Source organism: Trachurus japonicus, chromosome 15, assembly GCF_045865225.1.
Source record: "Trachurus japonicus isolate A0001 chromosome 15, Traja_1.0".
In the NCBI taxonomy this organism is placed as follows: domain Eukaryota; kingdom Metazoa; phylum Chordata; class Actinopteri; order Carangiformes; family Carangidae; genus Trachurus; species Trachurus japonicus.
Genome location: NC_140921.1, coordinates 6,707,142 through 6,726,232, shown reverse-complemented (window position 1 = coordinate 6,726,232; position 19,091 = coordinate 6,707,142). Strand labels below are relative to the sequence as shown.

The 19,091-nt window shown below is 43.3% G+C and overlaps 1 protein-coding gene across 3 annotated transcripts in view; it reads right to left on the bottom strand.

Annotated features, from left to right (window-relative positions):
* Positions 1 to 19,091, bottom strand: part of atrnl1a (attractin-like 1a) — a 317,760-nt gene that overhangs the window by 34,879 nt on the left and 263,790 nt on the right. For all 3 annotated transcript variants that reach the window (XM_085799375.1, XM_085799373.1, XM_085799374.1), the window contains one exon: positions 14,424 to 14,519. In XM_085799375.1, coding sequence (XP_085655501.1) covers positions 14,424 to 14,519 — 96 coding nt within the window. The remainder of the gene's footprint in view (positions 1 to 14,423; positions 14,520 to 19,091) is intronic.

Genomic DNA, 19,091 nt, shown 5'->3' with positions numbered 1-19,091 from the left:
ATAAAAAAGTCTCATGTTAATGTGGATGAATCTACGTTACCCACACTTGTTAATGGGCCCATTTTCGATAAATATATCGTTTTGTCTCTATCGTTATTTTGTTATTATTAGTGGTGGTGGAGATGCTGGGCGAGCCGACCAGCGTTTCCTTACTTTCGGTTTTGTGGCGAGTCATGAGAATAATGCCGCCGAATCGCCGTTTATGGTCGGAACTACGACGGTATGTGATCGTCTTCGGACCTCTGACTTTAATTCTTGATGAATGAAAACATGAGTCCGTCTTGCGCCAGTCAAAGAATTTCACGGTGCGCGGAGGCTTATAAATGTAGTGTGAAAACGCTTCGCTTTTCCAAAACTCCTCGTTGTCCCTTTAACCACAGAAAGTGTGTGAGACACCTGGTCATACACACACTCAGTGGTTGTGTTCACTATGGATGGTGTTACAGTGGCTGAGCTGCTGGAGCAACGTCCTCATGTAGATGGAGATCCTCAGGGACCCCAGCATGGATCCCTGAGGGACTCCAGACCAAACTTTGAGAACCACAGAGTTCAACGATCTGCTGCAGTTTCTCTTTGTTGTGCTCAGACCGAGCTCTTGAGACCAACATGAATATTAGATATGAACTGTATAGAGCAGGAGTGTCAAACGTGCGGCCCGTGGGCCAAAACCGGCCCGGCCGAGGGTCCAATCCGGCCCTCACGATGAATTTGCCAAGTGTGAAAATTTGAAATTGCACATATTTTTATGAAGAAATTTCAGGTTGTTCATAATATGTTTCGTAAACATCTTAACTCATTGAGTGCCGACCACGTAATTTCTCGTTTTTCGTTCCCATGCGCTGAGTGCCAAAAACGAGATTTTACGTTTTTTGCTTTTTTTAAATTATGAAACTAGACACTTTAACACACCTTATGTGTAAATTTGGGGACTCTACAACGAGCAGAACTAAAATAGATGACGATCAAAAACTCATGACAGCTCATGATCTGGAAGTTTTTTATCACAACTCGGCTTTTGCAAACGGAGTTCTACATGTGGATGCAGCAGCTGCTCTGCTCTCACCCGCGAGGCTCCAGCAGCTCGGAGCTGGAACAGGAAGCTCTCAACCGACAGTCCCGCCCGGTCTTCATCTGGAGCAACACCGTGTCCTCCCCAAGGTCCTGCCGCGGTAAAATGTGATGATCCCTCGGTCAAAGCAGACCGGCATCACCGACCCGTACCACAGAAGGACCGCGACCACCGGCGGGACCGGTGTTCCCGACCTGCTGTGGCCGAGAGACCATCACACTCCGCGGCGAGAGGCTGTGACACGGCACGGTGCGTCTGTGTTATTGTTGTTTAGTGGCGCACGGTTTGTGGCCATTTGAAGCATTAAGTTTCACCTTTCAAATGAGCCACAGTATGTGTTGGTGGCAATAATATAGAATACACTATGGCTCTACAAAAATTGTCAAAAATGGTCTAAATTGCCGGTACACTTGACTAAAACTTTGGAAAGGAGCGCGGCACTCAGTGAGTTAATAATGTACTGAAACAAAGGGAAAAATGCAAAGTTATAGGTTATCATACTATTACTTTACTGGCCGGCCCACTTGAGATGAAATTGCACTGTTTGTGGCCCCTGAACTAAAATGAGTTTGACAACCCTGTAGAGTGTGGAGGAGAAATAAGATCCAGAAAGTCCAGGTGGAGCTACACATCCATATCAATCATTTAATTTGCATCAGCTCATCCCTGAACTATCGACATGGTAATCTAATCAAATCTTGCACCAGTTCCAACATTAATACTGAGCTCTGAACTCTCGGGTAGCTTCAGTATAAAACCTTTTATTTAGCTCAATTATTATTTGGATCCTGCTGTGGATCCATCACGTCATGTTTGTAAAGAAACTTTCCTCAAACTGACATCTTGAGGATAGTTGAACTTTTCAAATGCAAAGTTCAACGATGAGCTAATGTGTATAAAATTGTACTTTTCTCACATTCATTACCAAACTTACATTAACTTTGCTTCACATATTATTGTTGTAACTTTAAAGCTCCTTATGGAGGTTATTATTATCACATATTTGTCCTGAACATCTGGTCTTGGGTCAATCAGACCGGGAGGTCATTAGAGGTTAAAATGAACGTTTCCATGACTTTCCTCTAACCTGATACTTCCTGAAGGTGTGACGTTCAGCTCAGACACTCAGTTCTGGTCCGTTCATTAGAGACAGAGGTCTGACAGCGGACTGTCCTGTGGTTCATTGCTGACTTGGTCTTCTGTGTTTTGAGGGATCTTGACCTAAAAATGTTTCGTTACTGTGCTCAGACTGAACCCATCTGCCCTGGAGGACTTGTTTGAGAGTTTAATGGGCGAATCGTGGTGAAATGCAACTCAGCATAAAGCGCCGAACCTCTCAGCCGCTCACAAGCCTTCAGTGTGAGTGTAAAGGGAAGTACGGAGCATTTTTACAACATCACTTCTGTCTGACTGCCAGGTCTGAGTCAAACCGCTCCCGTCTCTCACTCGTCTTCGTTTCCCGCCCACACGTCAACAGCAGTAACAGAAACGTTTTAATGCAAAATTCACAATGACTCATATTAATTGTTTTTCACTTCAGTCTGTCATATTTCATTAACGTCTTCTCCATTTTTTTCTCCCTGCTCCCTCCGCCTGCTGCGCTCTCCTTCCAACTCACCATTACTGCATCAAAACTAGGCACTGAAATTATTAACAGACTAAAAAAAACAATGCACGACTTGGTAATACAATCACTTAAACCACTTATACTTGAAGCTGCAGCACTTTGCAGACCCACTGTGGTCACCAGAGTGGGCTCCATCACTCTACAAACAAGTCCCATGCACGGAAAAGAGCATCTCTTTCATCTAACATCTGATCTGTAAACGTCGAACCGACACATGGATGGAAACACAGTGGTGGCTGAGCTTTTTTAGTTTAGTTTAGTTCAGGTGTCCATTAGCGAGAGAGGCTGTAATCGTCATGGTAACGCCCTCAACATCCAATTCATCATCAACCAGCGCTTCTGGTTCCTTCAGTTTTCTTTCTGTTGAACATTTTCTCATTCAAAGGGACGAGAGTTTCCATCTGGTCCTTCACCGGCCGAGATCTACTGTGTCTACTCAGTTCTACTCACTTAACTTTACACAACACACACACACACACACACACACACACATAAAGGCTGAGTGTCCGGGACATAATGGGCATGCCTGCTTGGTCAGCTGAACCTGAAACTGGCACTAAACTCTGTGATGGACAGAGTCAGACAGAATGAGAGGGAGAGGGAGAGGGAGAGGGAGAGAGAGAGAGAGAGAGGAGAGGAGAGGAGAGGAGAGGAGAGGAGGGGAGGTTGGGAAGACGGGGAGAAATTGTGAAAGAGAGTGATCTTAGGTTTCAGTCAGGGAGAAAAAAGGGTGAAAAAGGAGGAGGTGGATGCAGAGTAGACGAGATGAGAGGATGTTCCAGGTGAAGGTAAAACAAGAGGCAAAGAGAGGAGGAAGAGAGGAGGAGGAGGAGGAGGAGGGAGAATGCAGAGAGTTAGTGGTTTATATGAGGTGTTGTCCGACTTCAACAGATCTCATAAGAGAGAAGTGACAGTAACACTAATTTGACAAAAAAGGTGACCAATCACAGTGTGAAGCACACAATCACATCTGGCCACACCTGGCTGGATCCCTGTTGTTTTTAAGGTTTTGTTCATTACCCATAAACCCCCTGGGAAGCCTCTCCCCAAATCTACGTACTGTATATCCAGGGTTCAGATTAATACACAGAGGCGACAGAACCTCTGCAGTCAGAGCTCCTGGGATTATTTTTATGTTTCACAACATCTCATATGATTTCATTTAACGACATTTAAAGACTATGTAACTGTTTCGAAAGGTGCCACATACATAACGATGTGTTAGTATCAGTATTTTCTCATGTGAAAGAAACCTAGGCTGGTTTGTATCTCACCTGAGAAGAAGTGAAGACAGAGTTGGGACAGTGCGTCTGGACTGACGGCAGTAAAAAAACAACAGTGAGTTACTGTGAAGGGTTCAGAACATCTGAAGCGCTGAGATACCGGCTCGGCCGTGGACGGCGTCAGGTCCAGAGAATACAGGCTTGTTGTAAAAGTCGGTTTTTATGACGTTTGGTCAAAGATCAAATGAAACATCTGTTTGCTCTCAGCGAAGAGTGTATTGGGTACATATGGTGAAACACAGTGAAAAGGGCAACATGCTCTTCAGAGCCCAGAACAAAACGTGTTTCTGACTGATAAAAGTTGTTATAAAACAACTAGAGATAAAAAAATAAAAAAACTCTACAATTTAAGACAGGGGGCCACTCATAAATGTGTTTATGGCTCGAGGTGCGCTTCTTCTCCGACTGAGGTATTGGTCACTGTCTGTTTCAAGGTAAATCCTCCACTGCAGGGGAGGAGGAAGAGGAGGAGGTAAATGTACAACAGGTTCTTAGCTCATCTGACAGCTCGAATCCTCTTTTTCCATCTTCGCTTCAGGTTTTGTTTTATCGGAGATGGAAAAAAAAAGGGTCGACTTCAAATTTCTCTCGTATCCTCATCGTCAAATCAGAAGAGACAGATGAGACTGATCACTTTTTATCTCCAACCCTTAACAGCCATATAGGTCCTCTATTGTGTCTCCTAAAATGACGGCCCAGGTGTACCAGACCTCAGTTGTCATGGTAACCCGAATAAACACTTCCAAAACGCTTGCGTACCAATGGTAGCTACGGCCCCCTGGTTTACTATAATAACAGCCGTGGCTTGGTTGGGTCTGGGAAAAGATCATGATTTAGGTTCAAATAAGTGCTTTCTCAGAACTAGATGGCCTTTGTCGCCATGGTTACACTAACAACAATGCAGTTAAAGGTAGAGTCTGGAGGTTTGTTCGTTGCAGTTTGTAAACTGGACATTCAAACTGGCCGGCCGTCACCAACAGTGTTATGTTGTAACGAGCAGGAGGGCCGTTGTGGTGAGCTGGGAAGAGGGTGTTAGCGATGGATGCTAACCGCTACCGCTAGCCGAAGTTAGCATCGAGCTAGCTCACCACAACGGCCCTCATACTTGTTACCACTCGAAGCTTTAGTTGTCGGTGACGGCCATTGCGGTCCTAACTGCTGCTGCTGAGAGAGAGAGAGACGTGCTAACACTCGCTAACATCCGGGACAGCTAGTGCGGCTAGCAGCCCTGAGCCCTCCTACTCTGCTGCACGTAGCTTCACCTGAGCTCCGTCATTGGCTGGAGAGAAAACACAGACTCTCTCGCTCTCCGCCCAGAAACGTCCACGTGCACAACAAAACAAAGCAAAAGACCAAAATACAGCCGGGGGGAAGGGGCGCTGCAGACACAGTCACCACCACACAGGACTAGAAGCCCATTGTATTAGTCTAGCGTTTATTTTGGGGCAAAAAACTCCAGACCCAACCTTTAACCAACAAAGGAAACATCATGAACTGGTGGCTTCGCATTTCACACAGTGTTTTGTCGACCCGTCCATTAAAAGCCTCCTCCACTTTTCTATTTGCTCCTGTCATGACTGCGACCACTAGATGTCTCCTAACAACAAAATGTCACTATCAAGGGGGCAGTTGTCGGTCTGAGAAGTGAAGTCACTTCCGCGTTCAAAAAACTGCAATCCCCTCGGCTTCCTCTGGGGGCTGGTGTCAGAAGGGAGCATTCTCCATAGAGCCCCATGTTAAAGTCGCCGACTTTACATCCTCAATAAACATGTTAAAAGCCTGGTGTCAGAACATTTTTTCGTCTCAATCGATAGTTTCTACCCCCGCACACACTCTGAGGGGGGTGAATTTTCTTTTAACTCTACCGTTTTACTGTTATTAGGTTAAAATTCTGGCCAATTAGGGCGCGGAAACGTTGAGTGACAGGTCAGAGCAGCTCCGTGGACAGCTGCTTCGAGGCCAGTGGGCGGGTTCTCGGCCGGCCAATCCAACATGGCGCTGTTCAGGCCGCCATATTTGAGTCACAAAAACGACTCCCCAAAACCAATGGGTGACGTCACGGGTGCTACGTCCATTCTTTTTACAGTCTATGGTCACTATGCGCTGACATAGATGTTTTACAGTCATATAGTAAACAAGTATCCTGGTTTCAGCTTCTTTTAAACCTGTGTAAAACCTCGTCCTTGTCTTCGTCCTTGTTTTTCCGCTGCGTCCTGGTAGCAACAATAATTTCAGACTATTTCTTTTGCTTATTCCGCCGGGTCAACAACTACTGCTGTTATTTTCTAGTGCCATAATTTCACCTGCGTCTCCTCGACTGAGCGCTCGCTACCTCCTCGTGCCAAATTTCTTCACACATCCGTAAAATGATAAAATTGCTGGTTGTAGAAGAAACAAAGAACATGTCGGTATGATTTTGTATTCCTGTGCATCTAGTTTTTTTTGTTTTGTTTTGTGATATAAACCTGGTAGAAGATGGAGAGGCAGCAGCGGAGGAGAAAGATACACAGAGGGATAACGACACACAGAGGAGGAGGGTTGGTGCGTTTGCTCAGCTGAGGCTGCTGCAGGTGTTTCTCCTCCACTCAGTGAAACAACGTGTGGCCCCGGACGCTTTCTCTAATCTGCCTAACGATAAAAGGAAGGAGAAAAAAAAACAAAAAATCCTTTTTGTTAAAGCGCAAACAGAGCATGAAGAGCAATATGTTTGTTTTAGCCTTGTTAGTGTTGACAGAGGTGTGAGTTATTGAGTTAATAACATTGCAGTGTGTCTGTGTGTGTGTGTTAGAGTTTGCCGCCGAGCCTTTCAGCCGTACACAAAGAGCCACAGGTGACTGCAAAGAAACACAAGGAGCGCACATGCAATTGTCCATTATGAATGCAAATGAGTGAGTGTGTGTTTGTGTGTGTGTTTTTGTATCTTTGCTAATTTTTCTTCCGCTGCCTCTAGAAGCTTTTGTGTTATCTGATCAGCCCTGCAGTGCTGTGTGTGTGTGTGTGTGTGTGTGTGCTGTGGGTAGATCAGTGTTTAGCTGTGTATTTTTCTACCAAACACACCTTACTCCCAGGTGTCATAAATATTCTTTATCTGCCTTTTTTCCCCTTCGTTCTCCCGCTCTCCATCCATCCATCCCTCCCTCCCCATCCACCAGCCAACCAGCCAGCCCTCCTTCCTCAGGCATATTAAATCCCCTGCAATTGAAGAATAAATACGCCACATTAAAACACGAGATGTGATATGGATTCATTCTTTTGCTTTAAATAGCATTATGAAAACGGGGGAGACCGCCGTTAATAAGCGGCAAGGTGGGAGCTGCTCCTCGCAGGCGGAGGCGTGCAGATGCTAGTTGCTGCGGGCTCATCAGCTTTACGACGTAACGGCAGTACTTTATGGAGGCAGTGGAAACATCGATTTATGCTGATGACTGTGCCTGTGTTCTGTAATGCAGCAGCGACACAGTGTAAAGCTCCGATGAAGCCGGGGAGTGGGAGAGAGGAGAGGAGCAGGGCCGTATACTCTGTGATCTAGTGGCTGTTACCTGCTATTTAACATATGGACGGTGCTGGTTGGTTAGTTAGAGGGAAGCATCACAAGCATCTCACTATTTAAAGACATTTCCCATATGGACACATACTGTAATATTTATACTTCAGGAGCGACTGTATGGGAGTCAGGGGAATGGAAGACGACACCAGTCGGGATTGAATATGTGCATAGATTTAACAGAGAGATTTACAGGTCGTCATTTGGTAGAAATTATAGAAGAAATTAGTTTAATTAGTTCACGTCAAGGGATTTAATCTCTAATCAATCAATGCTGCACACAACAGGTCAACAGGATTTTCAGTGATATGAAGTTTGTCTACAAGCAAAAAAAAAAAAGAGAGTGAAAGTTGTCTGATAATGATGATTATTGGTGATTTATCTATTACCACAGGAAACTCCTCACAAATTACTGAAAACAGCTGTAATTAAATAAAGGCTCATCCTCAGAGCTCATCCTGAGCTGTAATAGCACCAGAAGATTATGTCTCTGTTTAGCCAGGGTCAATTAAAATATTAAATATTTGTGTAAAGTTTTGTTTTAATATCTGCGTGGAGTCTAAAAAGTTACTTGTAAGGTCAAATTGACCTTAGACTAGACTAAACTAAATTCTAATGGATATTTTTTGGAGGTATCACATTCACAAGGCCACAGCTCTATATTGTGAGGTCAAAACGACTTTAGCTTTTGATCCCCAAAGTCAAATCAGATACAAATGCTGGAGTCCAAATAAATGTTTCTGCCAAATTTGAACTTCCACAAAGGAGTTACCGACATATTGTGTCCTCGTCAATGAGACGCATGGACGGACAATCGATAGACAATGAGCCTCCGGCTATGGAATAAAAAAACTTTATCACAAAGTGGAAAATCAAGAGAGAAGTGTTCGACAGATGTTTAACAGATGTTGAGATGAAGTTTAACTGTTATCAGACGTTCAAATGTCTCAGAGGAAGAAATCTTTCCAGCCTCTGAATGTTACACAGAGGAGTTTCCTACTGTAGGTGAATAGGTACAACCTAAAGACTGTAAAGAGTGAAGTTTCATATACGTACATGTAAAAACACAATTTTAAAGCAGATTTTACATTTCATTTCTGAGAGTTTATAGTGTGCATGTTTGAAATATGATGTGACAGTGACATGCTTTTGTATTATGATGAATATTTTCTATTCTTATGTGCTGTACTCAAGGGACTAAAGATGGAAAATTGCTATAAACCTTAAACTCTTAAAGCAGCTTATCTCAGTGAGATCATTTCTCTCACGTATTTACATGATCACAGACAAACACATCAAATAAACTAAAGTAAAGTTAAACTCACCCTCACCCAAAATGCCAATGAGCAATGTGTAAATACTGTACGACTCACGCAGCATATGAAACTACTGCAAAGAAAAGCACAAGTTTCCTAAAGTGATTAAATAAAGGACCATAAAAATAGCACATGGTTTCTCTGTCTCTAGCTGAAGGTCTTTGAGTTTTCAGACCTTGAAAATGAAAACTGATAATTTACTGAAGTTTGGATGAAACTGCACACAGCTGTGACACATATAGATATATCATTAACCCCAGTCCCAGACACCTCGCCATATGAACATTTTCCCCCCCCCACAAAACCGACTGACACAGGTCTGCTCTGTGTTTTTGTTTTGTTTTTTTTGTTTGAAGTATAATTGTAAGTCTTTAGAGCACAAAAAAAAACATGGTTTCCAGCTGCGACACACGCATCCTGCATCATTACAGAAGATTAACCGAGCCCAGACACCTCGCCGCGCTCTATGATAGGAGATGATAGACGGCTCTTGTTCCAGGAGTAGCTGTAATTGCAAGTCCACAGAGGACAGAGGAGACGTCTTTGAGGAAAACACACACACACACACAGACAGAGAGAGCTTTTAAAGTTTATCCTTTATGTGTCCTGGGGAATCTAAGCGCACCGCACGTCCACATGAATTTATACATAATATTGTGATGGATCCTAAAAGCGTTTGTTCTTGCAGAGGCAGAGAAGTAGAAGAAGAAGAAGAAATGAAGAGACTTTGTGGTTTGAGTACAGACGGTCGCGTCTGAGAGGAAACTCAAGGAGAGAAGTTCAGAGGACGAGGTCGACTTCCGCTCAGCAAGACGACCACACAGAGACTACAACACAGCGTGGGTGGAGAGGACATCAGTCAGCACAGCAAAGTACAACACATGTCTGGATGTGTATGTGCACATATCATGAGTTTAATGTTCATATTTATATAAATATAACTCATTTATTTTCACTTTTAGATTCTGATGGGAAACACACGGCTGTTTCTATAAGACCTATTTACAGTAACTGGGTGAACATTGATCATACATACACATGCAACTTTACTTTTATTATATTACTGCAGTGACTTTCACTGATATAATGTGCATCAAGATATAATGATAATGAAAGTAAACATGGCGACCTCACGTTTCCTTCACATCTTGCAAATCAGTATTGCATAGGGATGCACATGATTAACCGTTAACCGATAACAAGAACTTTGACCGATTAATACTATGGTTTTTTTAAATTTTTTAAATTAGTTTAATACTGTATGTCGTCAACTCACGGGGGCGTGTCGACACGTGCATATTTCACAGCAAAAAAATACACAGGAGGACTGACACGTGAAGGAAGGTCAGACAATACATGTAGCTACACAGACACAGATGTGTATCTGTAACAACGGCGCTGAAAAAAAAGAAAAAAAGAGGATGTTGCTGCTCTCCAGAGGAGCTGTTCCTTCAGCCTGGTGTTTGGCTGCACTTTGTATAAAAATAGTTCTACATCGGACGATCTAATATGAGCGCGATCAGCTGCAACAGAGCAGAGTGGATGTGGCGTTGATCAGCTGTCGTGGCGCATGTGTGTATTTAATGGCAAAAAAAATAAAAAATTGGAGCGATTTTCTTTTTTTATGCCGTTAAATACACACGTGCGCCACGAGCGTCTTAATCTTATCGGTTAACGGTTAATAATCGGTTAATAATCGGTTAACCGATTAATAATCGGTTGAGCGTCGGTTATCGGTCAGAAAAAAAATTCAAAATGTGCATCCCTAGTATTGCACAAATAACTAGAGGATGAATCTGACATGTGGTGTCTGAATGGTGATGGTGAGAATACTAAACAAATACCTGGAGATCAGACTTCAGCAAAAGACAAAAGCTGTAAGCTATAAATACAAATACACCGAGGTTAACACAGATACTTAGCTTTGGAACAGAGGTGATTAATGTGCTTTTTCCCCCCCATTTTGTCCTTGATTGTAAAGTGACAGGTCACAGCGAGTCTCCTCTCTCTCTCTCTCCGCCCACTTCATCTCCCTTTCATCTCATTACTTTGCAGTCACCACCTACAGTACTCTGCAGCAGAGGACACCAGACTCCAGCAGGCCCGGTCCGGCTCAGGGTTACCGGGTCCACTGAGTCTGAGTCAGCTTTCCGCAATAAATCATGTTCATTTATGTTTAATGTAACCGTATATGTTGTAATATTGACTCTCTTTGGACGCTAATGTGGAAAAGTGATTACATTTTTGGAAAGTAAGGGATAAAAATAAAGAATGGAAGGGAAGGAAATGAGACGAACGGAACTCCATTATGACATAAAACTAAAATAAAATACTTTTATATATAAAATAAATAAATAAATAAAAGCACAACTATATATTCATCCTCTGTATGCATGCAATTATACGTCGTTCATGGTGTGATTCACACACCTCGCCTCCTCTCGCCGTCGTCGACCACATCACTGCACACGAGTGGGAACAACAGGTGTTGAGTTTCGTGCTCGCTGAGTAAACATGGCGTGCGGCGGTCGGGATGACGATGATGACTCTATTTGTTTCACCATACTCCGTTGCTCTGCATAAGCGGGACGGCGTAAAAATAGCGGGGCAGCACGGAAACGTTCCCTTTCCCTCATTCATTACACAATTATGCTAAGCCGCATGCTCGACTATGAACCAGATGTTGTGTAATTAACCTCGGTGTGAAGATAGCGTTCTGCCCCATTGTCTCTCACCTTCAAGAATGAAATGGAAACCAGGCTGAGGCGGAGGTGGAGATAAGGGGGGGAGGTACCTACTCCCGAGGTTCCCACCGGCACCTGAACTAAGCTGAACTGAGCCGAGTCAAACCTGGTCAAAAAAAAAAAAGAAAAAAGAAGGGAGCTAAAACTAATTAAGCGTCGTGTGCAGATAGAAGCTCCACGCCGCGGCCTCGGCAACCTTCAGATCCAGCTGTGCGAGGAGATGAAACCTTTAAACAGGAGGGGAGAGACGTGCAGGTGGACGTGGTGTTTTTTTAGGCAACAGGGTAGATGGAGTTTCAATTTAATTTTAAAAACACCACAGTACTTCTTTTTTTTTTTTTACAGAGGAGCTCCAAAACAAAATCTAATTAAATTGATCTGACTCCACTTAAAAGAGTTTATTCGGTCCGGATGCTTTCCCCGCACATGGCCTGCATTCCTTCATCCTAAATTATTAGCTTCATGTTGAAAAACCTAATGTGGAAATGTTTAAAGTCTCTTTATTTCAGTTTCGTTTCCTGACAGCTCGGCTCTGTTATTTGTTTGCGTGTAGTTTTGATAAATGAGGGTCACTGTTCTCTCGGCTTTTTTCCCCCCGACCGGTCGACCTCTTGTTCGCAGCAAATCTCCTGCAACATCTGTCACCGGGCTGCACTCTGGCTGGCTTCGGGGAGGGATGGCTGATCTTCCCATGATGCACTGCTGCTACCATCAGGATTATTATTAATATGTTGAAATCGGTTCCGTCGAGGCAAGGTCGGCCGAATTAGCATCTTCTGTTTAGCTCCGGTCTCATTGGACCTTGTGTAAAGAGACGACAACCCACCATTTAAACTGCGTTAAACTATGTGTAACACAATGTGTTGATTTATTATTGTGCTGTGCAGGAAAAGTGTGAAACATCAACAAAAATGCTGCCTCCATAATTACTGTACACAAACAGAGGGTCAGAGTTCTCACAGAGGAAGCTGCACAGTCTGAAACGACTCCCTGTTGTTTTAAATTCAGATATTACACATATTTACCTGTTTATTTCTGGTTTTAATTATACAAATGTTCACCCGTTTGTCTGTGTTTTAATTATTCTATTGAATAAATAAGCCCGTGTGAAGCACTTTGGTCAACACCTGTTATTTCCAAATGTGCTCTATAAATAAATTTGGTATGAGTTTAGAGTTATGTGTGAAGTCTAGAGGTTCAAAAAGCTGCTCTTCATCCATGTTCATTTACAGTCTGCGGTCAAAGATGAGTCTGTTCAACCCTCCTCCTGCGTTGTTGTATTAGACAAAGATGTCCGACACTCACAACCTGGAAGGATAATGAGTAAATCCTCTGTTCACCATGTAGCCTGGTTTACCGCGTTGACCTCCTCTCCACCCACTTCACCTGCTCCGTCCTCCTCAAATCCACCACTCCAACAACAATGCCGCATCTCGCTGGACAATGACTCACACACACAGTGACAGGAATCACAAAACAGAGGTGAAAAACTGCCTCCCTCTCTCCCTCCCTCCTCCCTCCTTTCCTCCCTCCCATCACATTTGGCAGTTACCCTTTCAGTGAAAGTACCACTGTCATGTTGCAGCATGTGCTCTGTAATCTCTCTGCACAAGAGGCTGATATGAGCAGCGGGGCCAGCTGCCTCTCTCAGCCGGTGGAGGACCCTCCAGGGCCGCGGGGTGAAGGTGAGGTGCCAGCGGCGCGGTGGAGAATCACAGACAGAGTGTGTGTGTGTGTGTGTGTGTGTGTGGGGTGGGGGCTCTGTGGACAGCTCGGTGAGAAGTGGGCTATTGAAACCAGGTGCTGCCTCTTTAACCCTCTCTCTTTCTCTCTCTACGCCTCTGTGCTGACGTCAGCGCCTCCCGGAGGTGTGTATTGTATCGTGTGGATGTTGCGCTGTCACATGTTGTTGTCTGCAGCTGCTCGGCCGACGAGGTTCACAGTTTCATGTTGCTGTGTTCTCGCCGACCCGACGGCGTCTGACCCGACATCACGAAAAGACACTTGTGAACCGACGTGAGCTCGTGTCAACGTTGCTTCTTCTTTTTTTTCTTTCTTTTTTACCACTTCTACATCAGGGGATTCCAAACTTTTCAGCCCACGACCCCCAAATAACGGTGTCATATAGACTTAACTGTTGGTGCAAGCTATTTTTTGGAACGGCGGAGCAGAGCCGCAAGCTGCTCAGAGCTACGCTACGGAGGCTCATGAGATTTCTTGGTTTCCCTCATCAAACTCATCAAATACACAATCCAACAACTCCAAAACGCTCTGGTGGACAAGTTGTGAGCTGCACATTCACCACGCTATGAGATAATAACACAACGTTACCAGTTACCAGTTGTTTTAGAGGGAAATTCATGCAAAACTGCTGATGTGCGTTCGTGTCAGGGGCAGTTTTTCAGCAAGCAGTTTCTGTATTTACCTCTAAAACAACAAGAGAAATCAACTGCATCAACTGATCATATTGTCTTTTTTGATAGATAATCTGATCAAATTAATCCAGATGAGTCAAAAACATCTGTTTGGGTTGTAGAGGGTATTCAAAATCAGCTTTAAATCCTTCTCAAAGCCCACACTTGTTACACTGCTAGTTTACAGCCTCATAATCCTGTTGTGTATCCACCACGCCACCAAACAATCACGCATCCAATCCACAGCGTTGCCACGACAGCGGTCATGGCGGGAGGTCACTGGGCCACAACAGTGTTCACACAGTGTCAGGTGTTGCCGGTATGAATATGCAAATGAGGACGCTGACCTCGGTGGCCACGTTTGTGTGTCTCGTTCAAGTTTTGTTTATCTCTCGTGTGCATCCGTGTTTGTGTCTCCTCACTGACCTGTAGCAGCTCCTCTTGGTCTCCGCCCACCTCCAGCACCACGGCAACCGAAGCGAAGGGACGACTGGCCATCTGCTGTCGCTCTCTCATCAGCTGCTGCGGAAGCAAACAGAGAAATAAACATTTTTTATTTGCAAAACTTTATTTATGGGCCGAGATTTGACAGAGTTTATCTTGATTTACACTGTAAAACATTGTTGGAAATGTACAGGTGGGAGCATGATTCCTCACTGCTGGTTACTGAGAGGCTCTGCTCAGACCAGCAGGAGATTAAATGCCCTGCTCAAGGGCATCTTAACAGTAGTTAATGCTCCTTTACACCCATCTGGGTTTGGATTTCACCCCACAAAAGGCACATATGCTCGATGCCTGTTTTACTGAGAAACCATGTGTGATCAAGGATGAAAGAAAGGTTAAAATAATCAATGGTTGAGGAAAAATGGAGTTAAAGAGAAAGAGAGGAAAAAGAGAGTGGGAATTTAATAGAAAGAGAGAGAGGTGAGGACAGAAAGGGAAGAAAAGGAAAATGATGGGAGGAGGAGGAGAGAGGGGAGCAGAGATCAAAGCAGAGTGGTTGATAGATGCGCAGGAGGAAGGAGAAGGGGAGTGGGGGAATGGCAGGTGGTGGTGGAGGGATGGAGGGAGTTGGAGGGGAAGAGGAGGAAGAGGAGGAGGAGGAAGATGAGGGCGGGCAAACTTCATTAATGAGGAAATGTCAGATGAACAAAGGCAGACGGCGAGGCCTTTATCAGCATGAGGTCCAAACACCCGACTGAGAACACAAACACAGACAAAGACACAATACAGAGAGGAAGGCTGCAACATATTGGAAACATACAAATACACACAGACACACACACACACACACACACACAGTAAAACAAAGACACACACACCAACACCAGAAAGAAAAAAAAACATGCTCGTTGTTGTTCTCATCCACCCTCCACTCTCCATCAAAAGCCTCTTTTCCCGGCGTTTTCCACTCCACTACAGACGTATTAATGGGGTTTTGTTTCCACGTTTAGCTCGGGGGTGGCCACCTGTTTCACGCACAACACAAACTCATTTCAGGCCGATAATGCGCCAAAACTCTAATCATCAGTATGGTGCTTGTTGTTGTTTCGGCAAAAAATCTGCCCGGTGAAGCCCTCACCACACACACACATGAACACACACACACATTTCTGAGTGGAGGTAGACTGTGACTCCAGATTGTGACCCTTACAGGGGATAAAAGCTTTAAATTCATCTACAGCCAGAGGTAATTATTCCACAAAGATGAAGCACATGAAATGAACTTTGTTGGATCAGAGTGGGAAAATGAATTCAACAGGGAGAGAAAACTGGAAATATGAACAACAATAGACTTGTGGTTGAAGATGCTTCTGTAACATTAGGTGTCTGCAATGCCAGTCACCCAGTGAAGGCCAAAAGTTAAAGCACTATATGAGGTAACACTTCATAATAACAACACACTAATAAGTGTAAGTTAAGCATAATTAAATAGTTGATTCATAATTCATAGAGCATTCATCCAACACTGAAACTAATTACTATGTATGCAATTTAATTTTTAATTCATAAGCTCATCTATAATGTGTTGAATTATTTCAGATTCATACTCAATAAACGATGGATTCAGCATTCGCCTGTTATTTATTTAGGAGAATATTTAATAACCCTTTAATTTACAGGCCACTAATTAGGTGATGATGTCAAGAAATGGCAAAGAAATAACGGTCGATTTCTACGCAATCAATTGTTATTTCTTGACTGTATTTCTCAACATTACTATGAAATTGACCATTATTTCTAGGCTATTACTAGACATTATGACGCAATAAATTGTTATTTCTTGTCTATTTCTTGACATTATCACGTGATTAGCGGCCTGTAAATATTTTAGGAATGTACTGTCAATTACTAACAACCTGGAAGAATAATGACCTGCACTGTTTATAAAACATCCATTAGCACACTTTAGTACACGTCTAAATCACAAGTGCTGCATGAATAGTTCATTTATTTATACTTGGTACAAATGATCTTATGAACCACTGACGTCTCCTAAATAACTGGTTTGTAGAGATATGATACTTAATTTAGAGTTAAACATACTAATGTGTATCAATGTAACAACAATACCATTTTTTTAAATGATGAATTAAGTACACTTAATAATGTTGTATTGTACTGTATGTTGTAAATGTTGTTGTATGTAATTAAGTGTTACCAAATGTAATGTAATATAATGTTAAAAATGTCAATGTTTTATCTCATTATAGTTGTTTTGTTATGTCCTTGTTGTCTGCATTGTTATGTCGTTTATAACACTATGTTTTTCTGTCACTGTACTGTTTTTATGCTTTGGGACTCCGGATGGAAATTAGCATTGCTGCTATAATCCGGCACATTTACATGTTTTTATATGTTCATTGATGAGCACTGTCCCACCCAAATAAACAAATAAAGTAAAGGAAATGAACAAGCAAAATGAGGAGGATGTGAGAGGGCTTCAAGACATTTTCAAATCTGAACTACTGTAGACAGTAAAATATAAGAATTTAACACAATTAAAGAAGAAGAGGAGCAACAGTGAAAGGCCGAGGGAGCAAAAGTGACAGAAAGGAAAAGAGCAAAGGAAGAGTGATTACCACCTGGAAGAAGTGAGCCACTCCTAAATGTCACTGGCCTCCACACTCTGTTAGCTCTCCCTAAACCGCGGCGCCTCCCCTGCCTCTGTTGTCGGCTCCTGTTGCTGAGAAAAGGCTGCACACTGACATTAACTAGCTGTCAGGTGTTGTGCTAGCGCGCCGCCGGCTGCCAGTGTCAGACTCTTTAAGCTTGAATGAATACTACACCTGTAGCTACATCAGCAGCGGTGGAAACTGTGTTCTGCTCGCCTCGTGTGCTGCTGCTGCTGCCGTGCCTCGGCTAATGTGATGTCTTCTCTTGTTAGCTGTCACCGCTATGCTAACGCTGCTCGGATGACAGAGTGTGCTCGCTAGCGTCGCTGTTAGCCTCCTGCTGATGTCAGCTCAGATTTGTAGGAGCCCAGGTGAGACGGCGAGGGAGACAAGGGAGGGGTGTCGGTGCTCGGCCGGCGAAGCTTCAGGAGGTAATTTATCCCCTTTAAACATTTTTAGACCTTCAGAGGTCAAAGGGGTTTTATCAGGTTAGTTTATGTGTAAAAAAGACAGTGTAGCTACAAAATGATGAGCATCTTTGTAGAGTCTTTGTAGCCAGGAAATTAGTGCTTAAAGTAACTATGTGTTATTAATATACTGATGGTATTGTTATTTATTGAGAAAGGAGATAACTGTCACATAAACAAACACCGCACCATAACCCAAGCTCTTCTCTACAAGGTTTCACAACAGTACATTAAAGGTCCCATCTACTAAAGATTAAAAGTAGATTAACAAGTCTTTGATTATAGATCAGCTCTAGGTTCAATATTTATACTGTGAAAGTTTCAAAGCCTCAGTCCACAGAGAAATACTGTGTCTTAAAATCAGCCGTCAGGACTTGTGTAACTTTGTGATCTCACAAGGAAGCAGTCATCAAGCCCCGCCCACGCTTGCAGGCTTTGGTTTCTCAGAGTGTTTTACCTTAAATCTGAAATACTGTATATCTGTATTAGATCACATAGAAAACAGCCAGCCAATGAGAGGAGTGGTTCAGAGCCTCCTCCATTCTGATTGGCTGAGATCAACCTGTTGTTACCGGAGCTGCTTAGAGAAGCTGTAAAACTATACTGAGGTGGTTTTTGGCTCATAGACAACACCAGAAAAGTGTAAAATATGGGATGGTAAACAATGATGCTACTTTACACCCTCACTTCTTTAAAGATGAAAGTCATTTCGATATTTTCTTATTTCTGAAGACAGTTTCTTTGCTAATTGCATTAGGCCAAATTAATGAAAACAACAGTAAGTGGAATACATGTTTAGATCTTACAGCCCATCTTCACAGTACTATAGTTAGCATTGTGCCTTAAGTGCACAATTCACATATACCACTGCCGGTTTTTATTTTTTTGGTGTTTTTTTTTTGGGTGCACTTCATTCATGGTTTGGGTGCATCCCTGTGTGAGTTGTCCTCTCTTCTCTTTCCTCCCTAAAGCCACAACTCCTGTGCGTCTAAGTGAGATTAGACAAACTGGTCAAGGTGAGTGAGGTCACATTTTGTGTGTGTGTGTGTGTGTTGTGACTTAATAAATCAGTCTAGACAGAGGAATTATGTTTGGACATAAAACGTGGGAGCAATATTCAGCACTGTGTTAAGTTTTAGAGTCTGTGACAATGAGTGTGTGTTTTTATATATGTGTGTGTCTGTGTGTTGAATGTACATGTGGACTTTTTTGTTTGTTTGTTTGTTGTTTGTCCCGCTGCATACAAATGTAAATGCTCACGCTGATTTCGGTAAAACAGACCACTCGTGTGTGTGTCCATGCGTGTGTTGTGTGTTTAACGCCCCCTATGACAAGTCCTTGAGTGGGCAACAAGGACAAGGCAGCGGCCATCTTCTCTGTCTGCCTGTCGGGCTGTAAATCAGCCATAAAACGGCTAATTAACTCTGCTGTGCTGTAAACAAGCGGTGCCACACTAGACACCACCAACTGGATGACAAAAAAGGAGGGAGGGTAGAGACAGAGAGAGAAAG